This window comes from Eschrichtius robustus, chromosome 1, assembly GCF_028021215.1.
Source record: "Eschrichtius robustus isolate mEscRob2 chromosome 1, mEscRob2.pri, whole genome shotgun sequence".
NCBI classification, from domain to species: domain Eukaryota; kingdom Metazoa; phylum Chordata; class Mammalia; order Artiodactyla; family Eschrichtiidae; genus Eschrichtius; species Eschrichtius robustus.
Window position 1 is genome coordinate 37,251,507 of NC_090824.1, and position 14,560 is coordinate 37,266,066.

The following is a 14,560-nucleotide window of genomic DNA, read 5'->3' on the forward strand; positions in this document are numbered from 1 at the left end:
GTGTAGATTTTTTAAAATATTTCTGCTTAGGCTCTCCACTGCAGACCAATTAAGTCAGAACTTGGGGTAGTGTCAGAGTATCAGTATTTTTTGAAGTTATCTTTGAGATTCTAATGGGTGGGCAGGGTTGAGAACCACTAGATTAGATGATATTTGAAGTATAATTCTAGTGATTCTGGTATCAAGAATACATAATAGGGACATAATTTCTTAGAATTAGAATACCAGTTTTTCAGACAAATCATCTCTTGCTTTAGGAATAGTAGATGGAATCATCATTTTTCTCCTCCTTTCAAAATACTTCTTTCTTGATAAGGTGTAAGTATTGAAGTACAAAAATTTGACCTATTCCAAGAATTTAACAAGAGAAAGCCCCAAAATATAAGTTTTACCTTTGCTGGAATGTTTACTTTCAGTGGGATCACTTTCCTAAGAGTTGTTAAGTTCGCTCATGCTTGATGAAACCACTTTATGTTTTCACTTCATTAATTAGGGAAATAAAGACCCACAGGCCTTACTTTATCACTTTAGGAGGTCTCTTTGCCCTTCCCTGGACCTCTGTGATACGTTCTCCTAGCAACAGCTCCTTTGATGTGCAAACATTCTTTTGGTAAATAGTGCAGGGCAGCCACTCATACTGGACAATTCAGGTTTCTTCTAGAATTGACCTTGGATTTGGAATTTTCTCTTGTGCCTGATATGGTAAAAATTTATGGTTTTTACTTTCCACTAAATGAAGCATAGCATACTGTATCTTTCTAATGTGAGTTTTTTTTTTTTTAATTATTTTTTACTTATTTACTTTTGGCTGTGTTGGGTCTTGGTTGCTGTGCACGGGCTTTCTCTAGTTGTGGCGAGAGGGGGCTACTCTTTGTTGCGGTGCGCAGGCTTCTCATTGCGGTGGCTTCTCTTGTTGTGGAGCGTGGGCTCTAGGCACACGGGCTTCAGTAGTTGTGGCACGCAGGCTCAGTAGTTGTGGCTCGTGGGCTCTAGAGCACAGGCTCAGTAGTTGTGGCACACGGGCTTTGTGGCTCCGTGGCATGTGGGGTCTTCCCGGACCAGGGCTTGAACCCATGTCCCCTGCATTGGCAGGCGGATTCTTAACCACTGCGCCACAAGGGAAGTCCTCTAATGTGAGTATTGATAAATCTTATGACTGTGTAAAAAATAAAGTTATGTAGAAACCTAAATTCACAGAATAATTGTGTCATATTGCCATATTTTATTTTTTACTTCAGACTCCTATTATATTTTTATTATATTTCTATAAGGTAAGTTTGGGAGAACAGTACTATCACCTATATAAGTTAACTTTGTATATGTATATAAGGGTGGTTTTTTTGAAAGAACCTGTTGGGTTCTTTAGTTGTTCAATCTGTAGTTTTCGTTCCTCATATGGGATGATAGAGATAAACCAGAAATAGATTCTGCTCTTAATGTACCTTTAATTTAGTAGGAGACCTAAGATTTTTACATAATACAATATATATTTTTTTAATAAATTTATTTATTTATTTATTTTTGGCTGCGTTGGTACTTTGTTGCTGGGCGCGGGCTTTCTCTAGCTGCAGTGAGCGGGGGCTACTCTTCGCTGCGGTATGCGGGCTTCTCATGCGGTGGCCTCTCCTGTTGCGGAGCACGGGCTCTAGGCACACGGGCTCCAGCAGCTGTGGCGCGTGGGCTCAGTAGTTGTGGTGCACGGGCTTAGTTGCTCCGCAGCATGCAGGATCCTCCTGGACCAGGGCTTGAACCTGTGTCCCCTGCATTGGCAGGCGGACTCTCAACCACTGTGCCACCAGGGAAGTCCCCATGATACAATATGAATGAGATAACAATCAAAGGAAAAGTATAGATCGTATACTATAAGAGTTAGGAGGGGAGAGAGATTACCCTCACCTTGCATGAATCAAGGAAGGAAGTGGTACTTGAGATACTGCAGGATCAGTTCGTGCTTCTGGGGATATATTTTGGCTCACATAGTAGCTTTTTTCTTAGAGGCAATATGAGTGAAACTAACAAGTTTTTAATAGAGCATAAGATTCATAAAATGGTAAGGAAATAAAAATAAAAGCAGAGGATAGGATTCTTAAGAAGACCTTTGTCTCCAGTATGATTCTTGTGCCAGGACTGAGGAGCAGTTCATTCTCCCTTTTCAATTCACCAAAATTTTAGTTGTTCTTTTAAGTCTCTTCTTTGGTTCTTAGAAAAGGAATTGATATAGTAATGATTTTAAGTATCAAATAATTAAAATGAGGATGAGACTAAAGTTTCATTAAAGACAATTGTTCTTTAATAAGTGTCTTCAGTATCAATAAATCTAGAATAAATTAATAGAGGAATTTCAAAACCAATTTCAGTGTTAGTAAAGAAAACCAGGGCTTCATACTTCTGTTCCATGTTCTTCAAATCACACCCACCTGATTTTTTTTTTTTTCCCTCCCCTTATAAAAATTCCTCTCATTCTGGGGCTGTTCCATTTCCTGGGAGATACCACCAGCAAAGGAAACTCATACCCCACTTACTTGCAGCCCTTCCAGTGCACAGTTTCTAAATGCCACTTTTTTCCTGCTAGAGTACATTCTCTGATCTTAAAAAAGAAATCTTCATCTTTTCACTTAATAAAATACATAGGTATTAATTTGGAAGATGTCTTTCTTCTATTTCTTTTATTTTCACTTTAGAAAAGAAAGATAATATATGGAATTGAAATGGATAGGGAAAATGGATTTAAGGCAGTATTGAGTTCTTGGGAGATTGAATTTATAAAAATCATTCATAATGTGAGGTTACATTTTTTGTTCCTCTGGGACAGAAAGAGCACTGTGAGCTATCACATGCTATATTATTAACTCATTTTAGACGTTATCTTTTAGCTGAATCTTGAGAGATATAGTTAGCATTTCTGATTCAGAAATTGAAAATGAAGGAAAAGTGTCTAAAGATATGATTCACAAGTAGCATTTAAGTATGATACTATAAGTGCATATATGTATATCAGCAGGCTGTTTTCAACCAGTTATAATTTAAACAGTGTTTTGATACTATCTTTAGAAACTAGATTTGTCTTGTGTCCAAGCAACAAGTTCAGCGGGCACCTCCTTCTGAGGTCTGGCTAAACTGTAAGGATCTGAAGTGGAACCTTCCCGAAGACTTTGTTGACTCTGGGCAGACCTCAGCATCTCTTCCTGACTATTCTCTGCAAACTCTTCTTGGAAGCACTTTAGTTCACCATTACTAGATCTGTTTCATTCCTCTTTTATCTCCAGCATGTCAAGCCCTCTCCAGTTTTTAAACCACTCAAATCCAGGCAGGCTTGCTACTGCCCAAAGCAAAGGGCCCCACAAGGCTAAGCCATCGGAACTCAGGCATCTATCAGCTTACACATCTCGGAAAAATAGCCCAGGGGTGAGTTGTACTCTGGCATTTATTTTTTTCCCCCATTTTCAGGAGGAAGAGGTAAATTTCTTGCACAAGTGAGAGCTAAAAGAAAGGAAAGTTCAGTTCTCTTTGCCCACTTGCCTGTGCTAGCACCCTTTGCTAATGAATGATGCAAGACATGAGGTCAAATGATTTCTCACTTCTTTTGATTCCTGGCTTGACTCTAGAACAAGAAGCAATGAAACATCTGAATCTAATGGAACCTCAAAGTGGATTTTACTTATTTTTGCTTTTTTGGTGGTTCTGATATTTCACCAAGGCCCACAATCCCAAAACAATATAAAAATAGACTGTAAAGGGCCTCTGAGTTACTTTGATCCAACCCCATCATCTTGCAGATTAGCAAAATGAACACTGGAGAGGGGCCACAGTGATTTAGGGGCAGAACTGAGTAGTCTGACTCCCATCACCTTTCTGTTGTCCCATATTACCCCTTTGGTATGCAGCTTTATTAGGACCGCATCCTAATAAGACTCTGGAAATTAAATACCCTCTTGGATCAGATGATATCTTTTCCGTTGATATTTTTAAGACCAGTGGACTGATCCATCTATTCTTTAGCTTGTAGCTCCTAGGAGATGAAGTTTGAGCTGGGGGGTGAAGATGGAGGCTTAGGGGGGTGGTTTATTTCCATCCCCTATTGGCTTTAAATGAGAATGACAAGCCTAGTTTCTTTCTTAGGAAAGGAAATGTATTACGTTAAAACAAGTCAATAGATGAATGGATAAAGAAAATGTGATATACGTATTCTTTAAAAACAGTATCATTCAGCCGTTGAAAAAGAAGGAAATCCTCCCATCTTCAACAACATAGATGAACCTGGAGGACATTCTACTAATTGAAATAAGCCAGACAAAGAAAGACAAGTACTATGTGATCTCACGTATATGTAAAATCTAAAACAGTCAAACTTACAGAAGCAGAGAGTGGAATGGTGATTTCCAGAGGTAGAGGGAAAAGGGAAATGGGGAGATGTTGGTCAAAGGGTACAAAGTTTTAGTTATGCAAGATGAATAAGTTCTGGAGATCTAATGTTCACCAATGTGACTATAGTTAACAATACTATATTGTATACTTGAAACTTGCTAAGAGGGTAGATCTTAAATGTTCTCACCACAAAAAAAAGAAAAAATGGTAACTGTGTGAGGCGATAGATATGTTAATTAGCTTGATTGTGAAGATTATTTCACAATGTATACATGTATCAAAACATTGTCACATACTTTAAGTATATATATAATTTTAATTTTCAACTATACCTCTATAAAAATGGGGAAAAGAAGTAACTGATACAATGCAAAAGGACAGTGTTCCACAACCTTTAACTCCTTTCAAGTACATAAATGCTCATGAATCCCTCTAGGAATTTAAAAAATTATTTTACCATTTTTCATGAAATATGATAACACCATAAAAATATATTTAAATATTGGTACATTATAAAATTATAAAGTTTATATTAATAAAGTAATTATCTTTTTTTCAACATGTCCTCATTTAACTATGAACTTTATTTTAAATCAGTTATAAGACAAAAAGCTTGAGTTTGCAACAGTAAGTTTAAAAATAATATCGTATGTTTTCTTTGGGATTAATATATATTAAAATCTAAATTGAATTATAACTATAATATAGTACCATAAAATTTTTCTTATCCTCTGATAATGTCCTTATAGTTTGTGATTTTAAAAGTCAGTTGGATTATGTTTGTAAACTTTAGTTTTTGTGTGTTTAATTTCAAGCATACAGAAAAGTATAGAGACTAATACAACGCCACGTACCTACCACGCAGATTTAAATTTGACATTTCTCTCCAAATTTGCTTCACTTGTTCTTTTAAGAAATAAAACTTCACTGACAAAATTGAAGACCATTTTGTAACCTCTGATCCCATTCTTCACTCTTGGGATGGATGATATAAATAAATTTTACAGTAGGATCAGACATCAACCAGTAAGGATCTTTGCCACTCCTAGCACTGGGACAGGCCCTGGGGCCTCTGCTGCTGAGCATTAGTCATCTTGGTTACTGGATTGTAAGGGAAGTGAATGGACCCAGGGTCTGGGGTGGTGAGAGATGAGGGTGTTAGGGCAGCTGCTATTACAAGTCTATGTCAAAGTACTACTGGACCATCCTGGACCATTTTTTTTCCTTTTCAGAGATAACTTCTGAACTAAGTGTATAGCCTTTATGTACATGTTTTTAGATATATCTGAATGCTTCTTATGTTGTTTTGGGGATTTTAAAAATTACATAAATGATATTCTACTAGACATAACTTTCTACCTTGCTATTTGCACTCAATCTTATGTTTCTGAGAGTAGTTCTTTTTGATTCACATAAATTTAGTCTGGGCATGTTAACTGCTGCATAGAATTCCATTACAAATTATAGTAATATATCAGTTTTTATACATTTTAGTTTTTTCTTATATAAACAAGCTGCAGTGAGTATTCTTGTACAGCATGTCTCCTTGTTCATATCTTCTAAACTATGAAATAAGAAAAGTTTTCAAGCTGTATTTGAAAGAACTTGACTACAAAAATTAATTGCTGGTTGAATATTTCTTACTTTTATAAATTAAAAACCTAATTGAACATAGTATTATTTTTTTCTTTTTATTATTGGTGTTTGAAATCTTAGTGATATTGTGGTGTACTAAAAATAAGACATTTAGCACATTTTAATCAGTTTGCCCTTTTGTTTTAGATCTCAGGAACACTGTCAAGTTAATCATGCTTAGTTCATGGTACAGTATCATCTTTCTGTGCAAGGCCCCTCTCACTTTATTTTTTCTCCATCTCCATTTCTATCTCATCTCAGTCTAATATGTTTGACATATGTCTTTGGATATATATGCATCTTAAAAAATATGTAGTTTTGTTTTGTGAATGCATTTTTTAAAACACAGAATAAAAAGAATAAAAGAATATAGAAAAAATAGAATAAAAAAATAGAAAAGAACTATAAAATGTATACACACAGATTAGTTAATAAAATAAATACCTATGAACCCATCACCTAGTTTCATAAAACACTGCCAGTACCTTAGAATCTTCCTGTGTGCCCCTTACTAACTGAATCCCTTTACTCCCACCTAAACTTAAAAATAGTGGATATTTGAGTTTTGTGTCTATCATTCCCTTGCTTCTCTTCCTAGTCTTATCACTCATATAGGTATCCCTAATAAATATTAATTTTATCTGTTTTAAAAGTTTATTTAACAGAATTATACTGCTTTTGTGTTTTTGTTACTTCTTTTACTTCATGAGATTTGTGTTGATCTATGTACAATTATTCAATAATTATTCTATTGTACAAATATACCATAAGTTACTTATCCATTAAACTCTTATTTGACATGTGGGTTGTTTTCAGTTTTTTGCTTTTTTGAATAACATTGATAATCTTTGCTTTTAACTGGAAAGTTTAGTCCATTTGCATTTATTGATATTACTGATTATTTGGGTGTATTTCTATCATCATATGTGTAATCTATTTGTCCCATTATTTTTGTTTCCTCTTCCCCCCTTCTATCATACCAAAAACTGATTGTTTTCGTTTTGTTGTGTTGCATTTATTTCTTTTTTCTCATTCCATTTTTTCCTTTTCTACTAGTTGATAAGTTATATGCTGTATGACTGTTGTTTAACTAGTTATATTAGCTGTTTTAACATATATACTTAGCAAAGTTAACTGAAATCTGTATGGTTACTCTTGAGAAATATGAATATTTTATAGTGCTTTAAACTGTTTTTCTCCTCTCAGTGTATATGCTTTTTTTGTCCTGCATTGGTTCTATTCCTTATTTTCAATACCATAAATCACACTTTTTAAATTAATTAACGCTTATATAAATATACCCACATAATATTTACTGTTTGTTCTTTTTTTTACTAGTCTTTCTTGTATCTCAGACTTTGTGAGTTCATTTTCTTTCTATGTGAAATGCATCCTTTAGAATACTCTTAAGTGAGGACCTATTGGTGGTAAATTCAATTTTTGTTTGTCTAAAATATCTTTATTTTACTCTTAATCTTAAAACATAATTTAAGTATAAAATTCTGGTTGGCAGTTACCTTATATCCTTGATTTGAAGAAATACTACTATTTTATCCACTATTTTGAAATTCGAAAGTATGTTTTCAGCTAACCTATCCATATATGAATTAGCATCAACTTTAAGCTGCAGCCCAGTTGCAGAGATGTGAAAATTTGTGCATCTTGACTCAGTAAAAGATGATATATTTTTCTTAGTACATTACAGATATCATTTTGCTGTTTCTCAGCCTCTGTTACTATTGAGAAGTCACTCACCAGTCTAACTGCTATTTCTTTGTAATTATCTGTCCTTTCTATTATCCTCTTTTTAGATCTTTCTTTGATGTTCTGCAGTTTCATTATGAGCGTGGAGGTAAAGAAATTCTTTTTAGTCACTTTTCTTGGGATTTGCTAGACCACTTAGATTGGTGTCTTTCAACAATTCTGTAAAATTATCAAAACATTATTTCTTCAAATAGTGTCTCTTCCCCATTCTCTAGAATGTAGCCTTCTTGGACTCCAAATAGATGTATGATAGGCCTTCTCATTTCAATCTCTCTGCCTTTAAACTCTCTTTCACCATTTATTTTTTCCTATATGCTTGATAATTTCCTTCATATTTGAGTTCAGTCATTCCTCAGCTATGTCTAAGTTGCTTTTTAAGGTGTCCAGTTTTCAAATTAAAACTATTACACTTTTTATTTCTAAGAGTCTTATTTGGTTGTTTTTCCAACATGTTTTCCAATATGTTAATTCTTTGTGGTCTCTTGTGACTTAATCACATTTTCAAAAGTTCTCTATTTTTTTAAACACTTAAACATAGTTATTTTGTATTTTCTCGTGCAGGCTTATGTTCCTAGTATCTTGGTAAGCATAAAATTCTAAAACCTGATAACTTTAGAAAAATGTATTTTGTTCCTTTAATACATTAAGCACCATGTGATATATTTATACTTTTTAGAGATTTAGATTAACACATTTTTCTTGGCTTCATTTGAATCATATAAACTTTGTTCTTAACCAGTTATGCTAATTAAAATTTAGAACATTATACACTCTTTTGACAATAGGAGGAGATATTGCAATACAGGTAAATCTCCCTAATTTTTACCCTCAGTAAGGTGTGAAAGAAACACAAAATTGATGTTGATTTACTGAAATCAGATTTTTAAAAAAAATCAATTTGTGTAATGATAGAAGCATAGGAATTGATTTATAATCAAAAATAAAACAAATACTGGTAAATCTTTCATCAGTGACCTTATAATAGTTCAAGTTTCTGTAAAGGTTTTACTAGATGTGAATTAAAATTTCCCCAGACATTTTATATGTGTTTTCTTGATTCCTGCACTCTCAGAAATTATGTTTATTAGATGTGCTGCATTTACTTATCGCTGGTGTTGTAAATTGTCAGGTAAGAATTTTTAGAAAAATGTAAAGTAGCCTTTTAGGTTAACATGTTACTTGCTACTTTCTTGAGACCTATTTTATTTGTTAGGATAGCACCTCAAAATGAATATTTTAAAGTTGTATTTTATTTAGAGTTACTTACTTGAGTTTGTGTGGGCTAAAACATTGCGGTTTTTTATTTATAGGTTACATGTTTAATTAATTAATTTGAAATTTCTTTTTGTAGGCTTGTTTTGATCCACCTCTTGAAGTGGTTCCCACCAGGAACCCAATCACGTGCAACAAAAGGGCAGCTGACCCAGTCCATCCTGACCTTGCTGGTTTGTTGGTGAAATACAAGAATCTTTTAGCTGAGGTATATGGATTACCTGAAAATAAAACACCATGGGAAATTATATCCTCTGTAGGGAGAGAAACATTGTGATAAAAGGCTCAAAGTAATCTCTGAACTCAGTTTTGCTGTTTTCTCAATATTGAAGCCTCTTATCACCAAGGAGCACTAATGTAGACCCAAATCTGTCTTTTGCCAGAGAAGTCCCTTTGAAGATGGTATAATACGTAGTGCCGCTTTTGAGTTACTGCTGAATGCTGTAGTATTAGAACATTGCTTAGGAACTGCCATGCTCAAAATGTATATAATAATAATAGTTACATGTATTAAGCATTTTTCAGTGGAAAGGGTGAGTTCCCACTTTCCAATATAGTACCAAATGGCAAATACCCACTGCTCTTATTAAATACTTAATGAAACATCTGAGTAATATCAACAGATGAAAAAGAAACCACATTTGTAGGAAATGCCTTGACTTTTCCCTTGACACCCTGTGATGAACTAGAGAGTGCCTATAGGAATTCTTTAGTTGAACTCAAGTACCCTAAAATATTTGTTGCAAGAGATAGGTAACCAAGTTTGGAATCCCAAAGGCCAGTGTCATTGTTAAAGGTAACATGATGTGGCTGCTTATGTCTGTATTGCCTCTATGGTTACCTTTAAGTAAAATGTTCTAAATGCTTTTATTGGGACATTGACCAGCCTTTTGAATAAGTAGCTATCTATGGTGTCTGTATTGGTTTGCTTGGGCTGCCATAATAAAGTGCCACGGACTGGGTGGCTTAAATAACAGAAATTTATTTTTTCACAGTTCTGGAGGCTAGAAGTCCAACATAAGGTGTCAGCAGGGCTAGTTTCTTCTTTTTAATGTTTTCCCCAGCTTTATTGCCATATAACTGACATAACATTGTGTAAATTTAAGATGTACAACGTGGTGATTTGATATACACACGTATTGCAAAATATTACCACAATAAGGTTGGTTAATACGTCCATCACCTCACATAATTGCTTTTTTTTTTTTTTTCATGATGAGACAGTTGGTGTCTTCTGAGGCCTATCTCCCTGGCTTGTAGATGGCCATCTGTTCTCCGTGTCTTTGCTTGGTCACTGTGTCCAAATTTCTTCTTCTCATTAAGAACATCAGTCATGTTGAATTAGGGCTCACCCTAAAGATCTCTTTAACATAGTTACTTCTTTAAACACCCTGTCCTCAAATACAGTCACATTCTGGGGTACTAGGTGTTAGGACTTCAACATATGAATTTTGAGGGGACACACTCAGCCCATAAGAGTGGCTTTATTCCTTGAGACCTCTTTTCTGCTCAGGACCTCATTAAAGTTCTTTTCTGCTATCTTATCTATCAATAGCCTGACTCCAGGTTTCATGTAAATAGATAGATAGATAATTCTTTCAATTTTTTATGCTAACATTTTCCCTCTTTTAGCATAGAGAGGTGAATAGAAATTAAATTTAAACATAATTTACATAGATACAATAAATATTATGACACTTTGGAGACATTTCTTAATTTGTTTTCTCTTTCAGGAAAAAAATGTGATGCAAATCCCTGAAAATTGTAGCAGTTTTACTATGGGTAGCATTGTTGTTCCTCTCCACAGAATAACTTACTACTAACACTTCTGAAGTTTGGGATTTTTGATAATTTGGATTTGGATTCAATTAGGGTTTATGTCTATGCCTAATTCATAAAAAACCTTTTAAACCAAATTGTCAAAAAAGACAGGTTTTAAACCTTGTTTAAAGAAAATATGTAAGCTATTTTCAGGAATTTCCAAGTGCTTCTTAAAAGCAATTTTCTACATGTACATAAAGCATTTGGTACCTGTACATATTTTTCATCTATTTGTCAAAACAGATATCTAAAAGGCTCTACAAGGGCTCATTTTGACTTGATTTTAGATACTATATACACTAAAAAGTATTCCATAGCTCATATTGGCATTTTCTGAATTTAATAAAAATTAGTGACAGTTTAACTGTGTCAAACTTATTTAAAAAAAAAAAAGTCTAGTGATTTCAGTAGAGTACCTTCAGCGTGAGTCATCTTTCCCTTTTCCAATAACCTATTATTTAATCCTACAGGAGCACAATTGTCTTGATGAGACAGTTTTTCTCTTCACTGCATACATTTAAATCTTTTGTTATAATTAACTTTATCTCTTTGTGGGACATACAAAAATAATTATCATGTGTTTCTGTCCAATAATGGAGAAACAGGTGCAAGAGCTATATTTAGGAAAAACCAGGTATAGAAGGGATAAATATTAAAGTATTCAGTTGGTGATTGTGTTGTCTAGTTTAGGCAGTATGATATTGAGCTAAAACTCTTGCATAGTGCTAGGTGGGCTGCTGTAGTAATAAAAGTTAAACAGGGAATTACCTGGTGGTCCAGCGGTTAGGACTTGGCACTTCCGCTGAAGGGGGCCCGGGTTCGATCCCTGGTTGGGGAACTAAGATCCCACAAGCCATGCGGCATGGCCAAGAAAAAATTAAAAAAAAAAAAAGTTAAACAACTTGTAAAAAAAATTACTGATAATGTGTATAATAAGGCCTAGTGTCTTAAATTTAAGATAAATTTAATGTGTTTTGCCAGTATTTTTAATTTGATTTTCATGGAAAATTTTATTTGTGAGGGCAATATGACAGTGTTTTTTGCAGATAAGATGTTTTCTTCCCTTAGTGTAGTAAAAAGGCAAATAATAGAAAGCTGGTAGATGCAGCCAGCTCTGGAGGGGCGAATGGAGGCAATATAAATTTTGCAGCTAAAGAAAAATATATGAGAACCAGTTATTATTAATTTTAATTGAAATTTTTATTGAGGTAATTGTAGATTCATTTGCAGTTTTAAGAAATAATACAGAGAGATCCACTGTAAATTTTGCAAAGTTTCTCCCAAATTTTGCAAAACTATGGTATAATGTAACAGCCTAAATATTGACATTGATACAATACAATCCACCAATATTATTCAGGTTCCCCCAGTTTTACTTGTACTCATTTGTGTGTTTGTGTGTATCAAGTTCTAAACAGTCAATCAAATACTGAACAATTAGTTTTAACAGCACAAAGATCCTTCCCATTGCCATTTGATATCCACACCCACTTCCTTCCCATCCCCAACTCCTGGCAACCACTAATCTCTTCTCCATTTCTAAAATGTTGTCATTTCAAAAATGTTATATACTGAAAAAAAAAAGTCATATACTCGAAAAGCTAAACAGAGTTATCATATGACCCAACAATCCCACTCCTGGGTAGATAGATAAGAGAATTAGAAATATATTCACATAAAAACTTGTAAATGAATGTTCACTGTAGCATTTTTCATAAAGCCAAAATGTGGACACAACCCAAATATCCATCAGCTGATGAGTAGATATGCAATATGTGGTATATCCGTATAGTAGAATATTATTTAGCCATAAAAAAGAGTGAAGTCCTGATTCATGCTCCAACATGGATGAACCTTGAAAACATTATGCTAAATGAAAAGAAGCCAGTCACAAGAGGCAACATATTGTACAATTCCATTTATATAAAATATACAGAATAGGCAAATCCATAGAAACAGAGAACAGATTAGTGGTTGCCAGGAGCTAGGAGGAGGGGGGAATGGGGAGTGACTACTTACAGGTATGGGGTTTCTTTAGGGGAGAATGAAAATGTTCTGGAATTAGATCATGGTGATGGTTGCACAACTGCAAATATACTAAAAACTGAATTGTACACTTTAAAGGGTGAATTTTATGGTATGTGGATTATATCTCAATTTAAAAAGTAAAAAATTGTTCAATATGGCTGCACAAGTCTATGAATATACTAAAAACCACTCAACTGTATACTTCAAATGGATGAATCCATGAATTATATCCTAATAAAGCTGTTTTTAAAATGTTATACAAAAGAATCATGCATATGTTACTGTTTGAGATTGGCTTTTTCATTCATCATAATTTCCTGGAGATTTGTTCAAGCTGTTGTATCAATAGTTTGGTCCTTTTTATTGCTGAGATTGTGGTATGTATGTACCACAGTTTCTTTAACCATTCACTTGTTGACTTGTTGGTTTTTTAGCTATCACAAATAAAATTGCTATGCACATGCATGTACAGGTTTTTGTGTGAACATAATTTTTCATTTCTCTGGGATACGTGCCCCAAAATACAATAGCTGGGTCATATGGTATTTGCATATTTAGTTTTAAAAGCAACTGCCAAACTATTTTCCAGAGTAGCTGGACCATTTTATCTTCCTACCAGCAACGTATGAGTGATCTGGTTTCTCTGCATCCTCACCAGCATTTGGTGTTGTCATTATTTTGTATTTTAGATATTTTAATATATGTGTAGTGGTATCAAATTGTGGCTTTAATTTGCATATCCTTTTTTTTTTTTAATCAGTCATCAATTTTATACACATCAGTGTATACATGTCAATCCCAATCGCCCAATTCAGCACACCACCATCCCCACCCCACCACGGTTTTCCCCCCTTGGTGTCCATACGTTTGTTCTCTACATCTGTGTCTCAACTTCTGCCCTGCAAACCGGTTCATCTGTACCATTTTTCTAGGTTCCACATACATGCGTTAATATACGATATTTGTTTTTCTCTTTCTGACTTACTTCAATCTGTATGACAGGTTGGGGGGGGGTCGGCAAAAAAAAAAAATCTGTATGACAGTCTCTAGATCCATCCACGTCTCAACAAATGACTCAATTTCGTTCCTTTTTATGGCTGAGTAATATTCCATTGTATATATGTACCACAACTTCTTTATCCATTCGTCTGTCGATGGGCATTTAGGTTGCGTCCATGACCTGGCTATTGTAAATAGTGCTGCAATGAACACTGGGGTGCATGTGTCTTTTTGAATTATCATTTTCTCTGGGTATATGCCCAGCAGTGGGATTGCTGGATCATATGGTAATTCTATTTTTAGTTTTTTAAGGAACTTCCATATTGTTCTCCATAGTGGCTGTATCAATTTACATTCCCACCAACAGTGCAAGAGGGTTCCCTTTTCTCCACACCCTCTCCAACATTTGTTGTTTGTAGATTTTCTGATGATGCCCATTCTAACTGGTGTGAGGTGATACCTCATTGTAGTTTTGATTTGCATTTCTCTAATAATTAGTGATGTTGAGCATCTTTTCATGTGCTTCTTGGCCATCTGTATGTCTTCTTTGGAGAAATGTCTATTTAGGTTAATTTGCATATCCTTAATGGCGGGTGATGTTGAACCTATTTTTTTAAACTATTTATTTATTTATTTATTTAGGCTGGACTGGGTCTTAGCTGCGACATGTGGGATC

General features: G+C 34.4%; 1 protein-coding gene across 2 annotated transcripts in view; it reads left to right on the forward strand.

Annotated features, from left to right (window-relative positions):
• The window catches only part of LOC137765054 (coiled-coil domain-containing protein 170-like), a 52,773-nt gene that overhangs the window by 2,991 nt on the left and 35,222 nt on the right, over positions 1-14,560 (forward strand). Inside the window, exon 3 of one of the 2 annotated variants that reach the window (XM_068544227.1) lies at positions 9,116-9,244. The exons of the other annotated variant lie outside the window; for it this stretch is intronic. Within the exon in view, the coding sequence (XP_068400328.1) occupies positions 9,116-9,244 (129 nt within the window). The remainder of the gene's footprint in view (positions 1-9,115; positions 9,245-14,560) is intronic. 2 annotated transcript variants of the gene reach the window in all.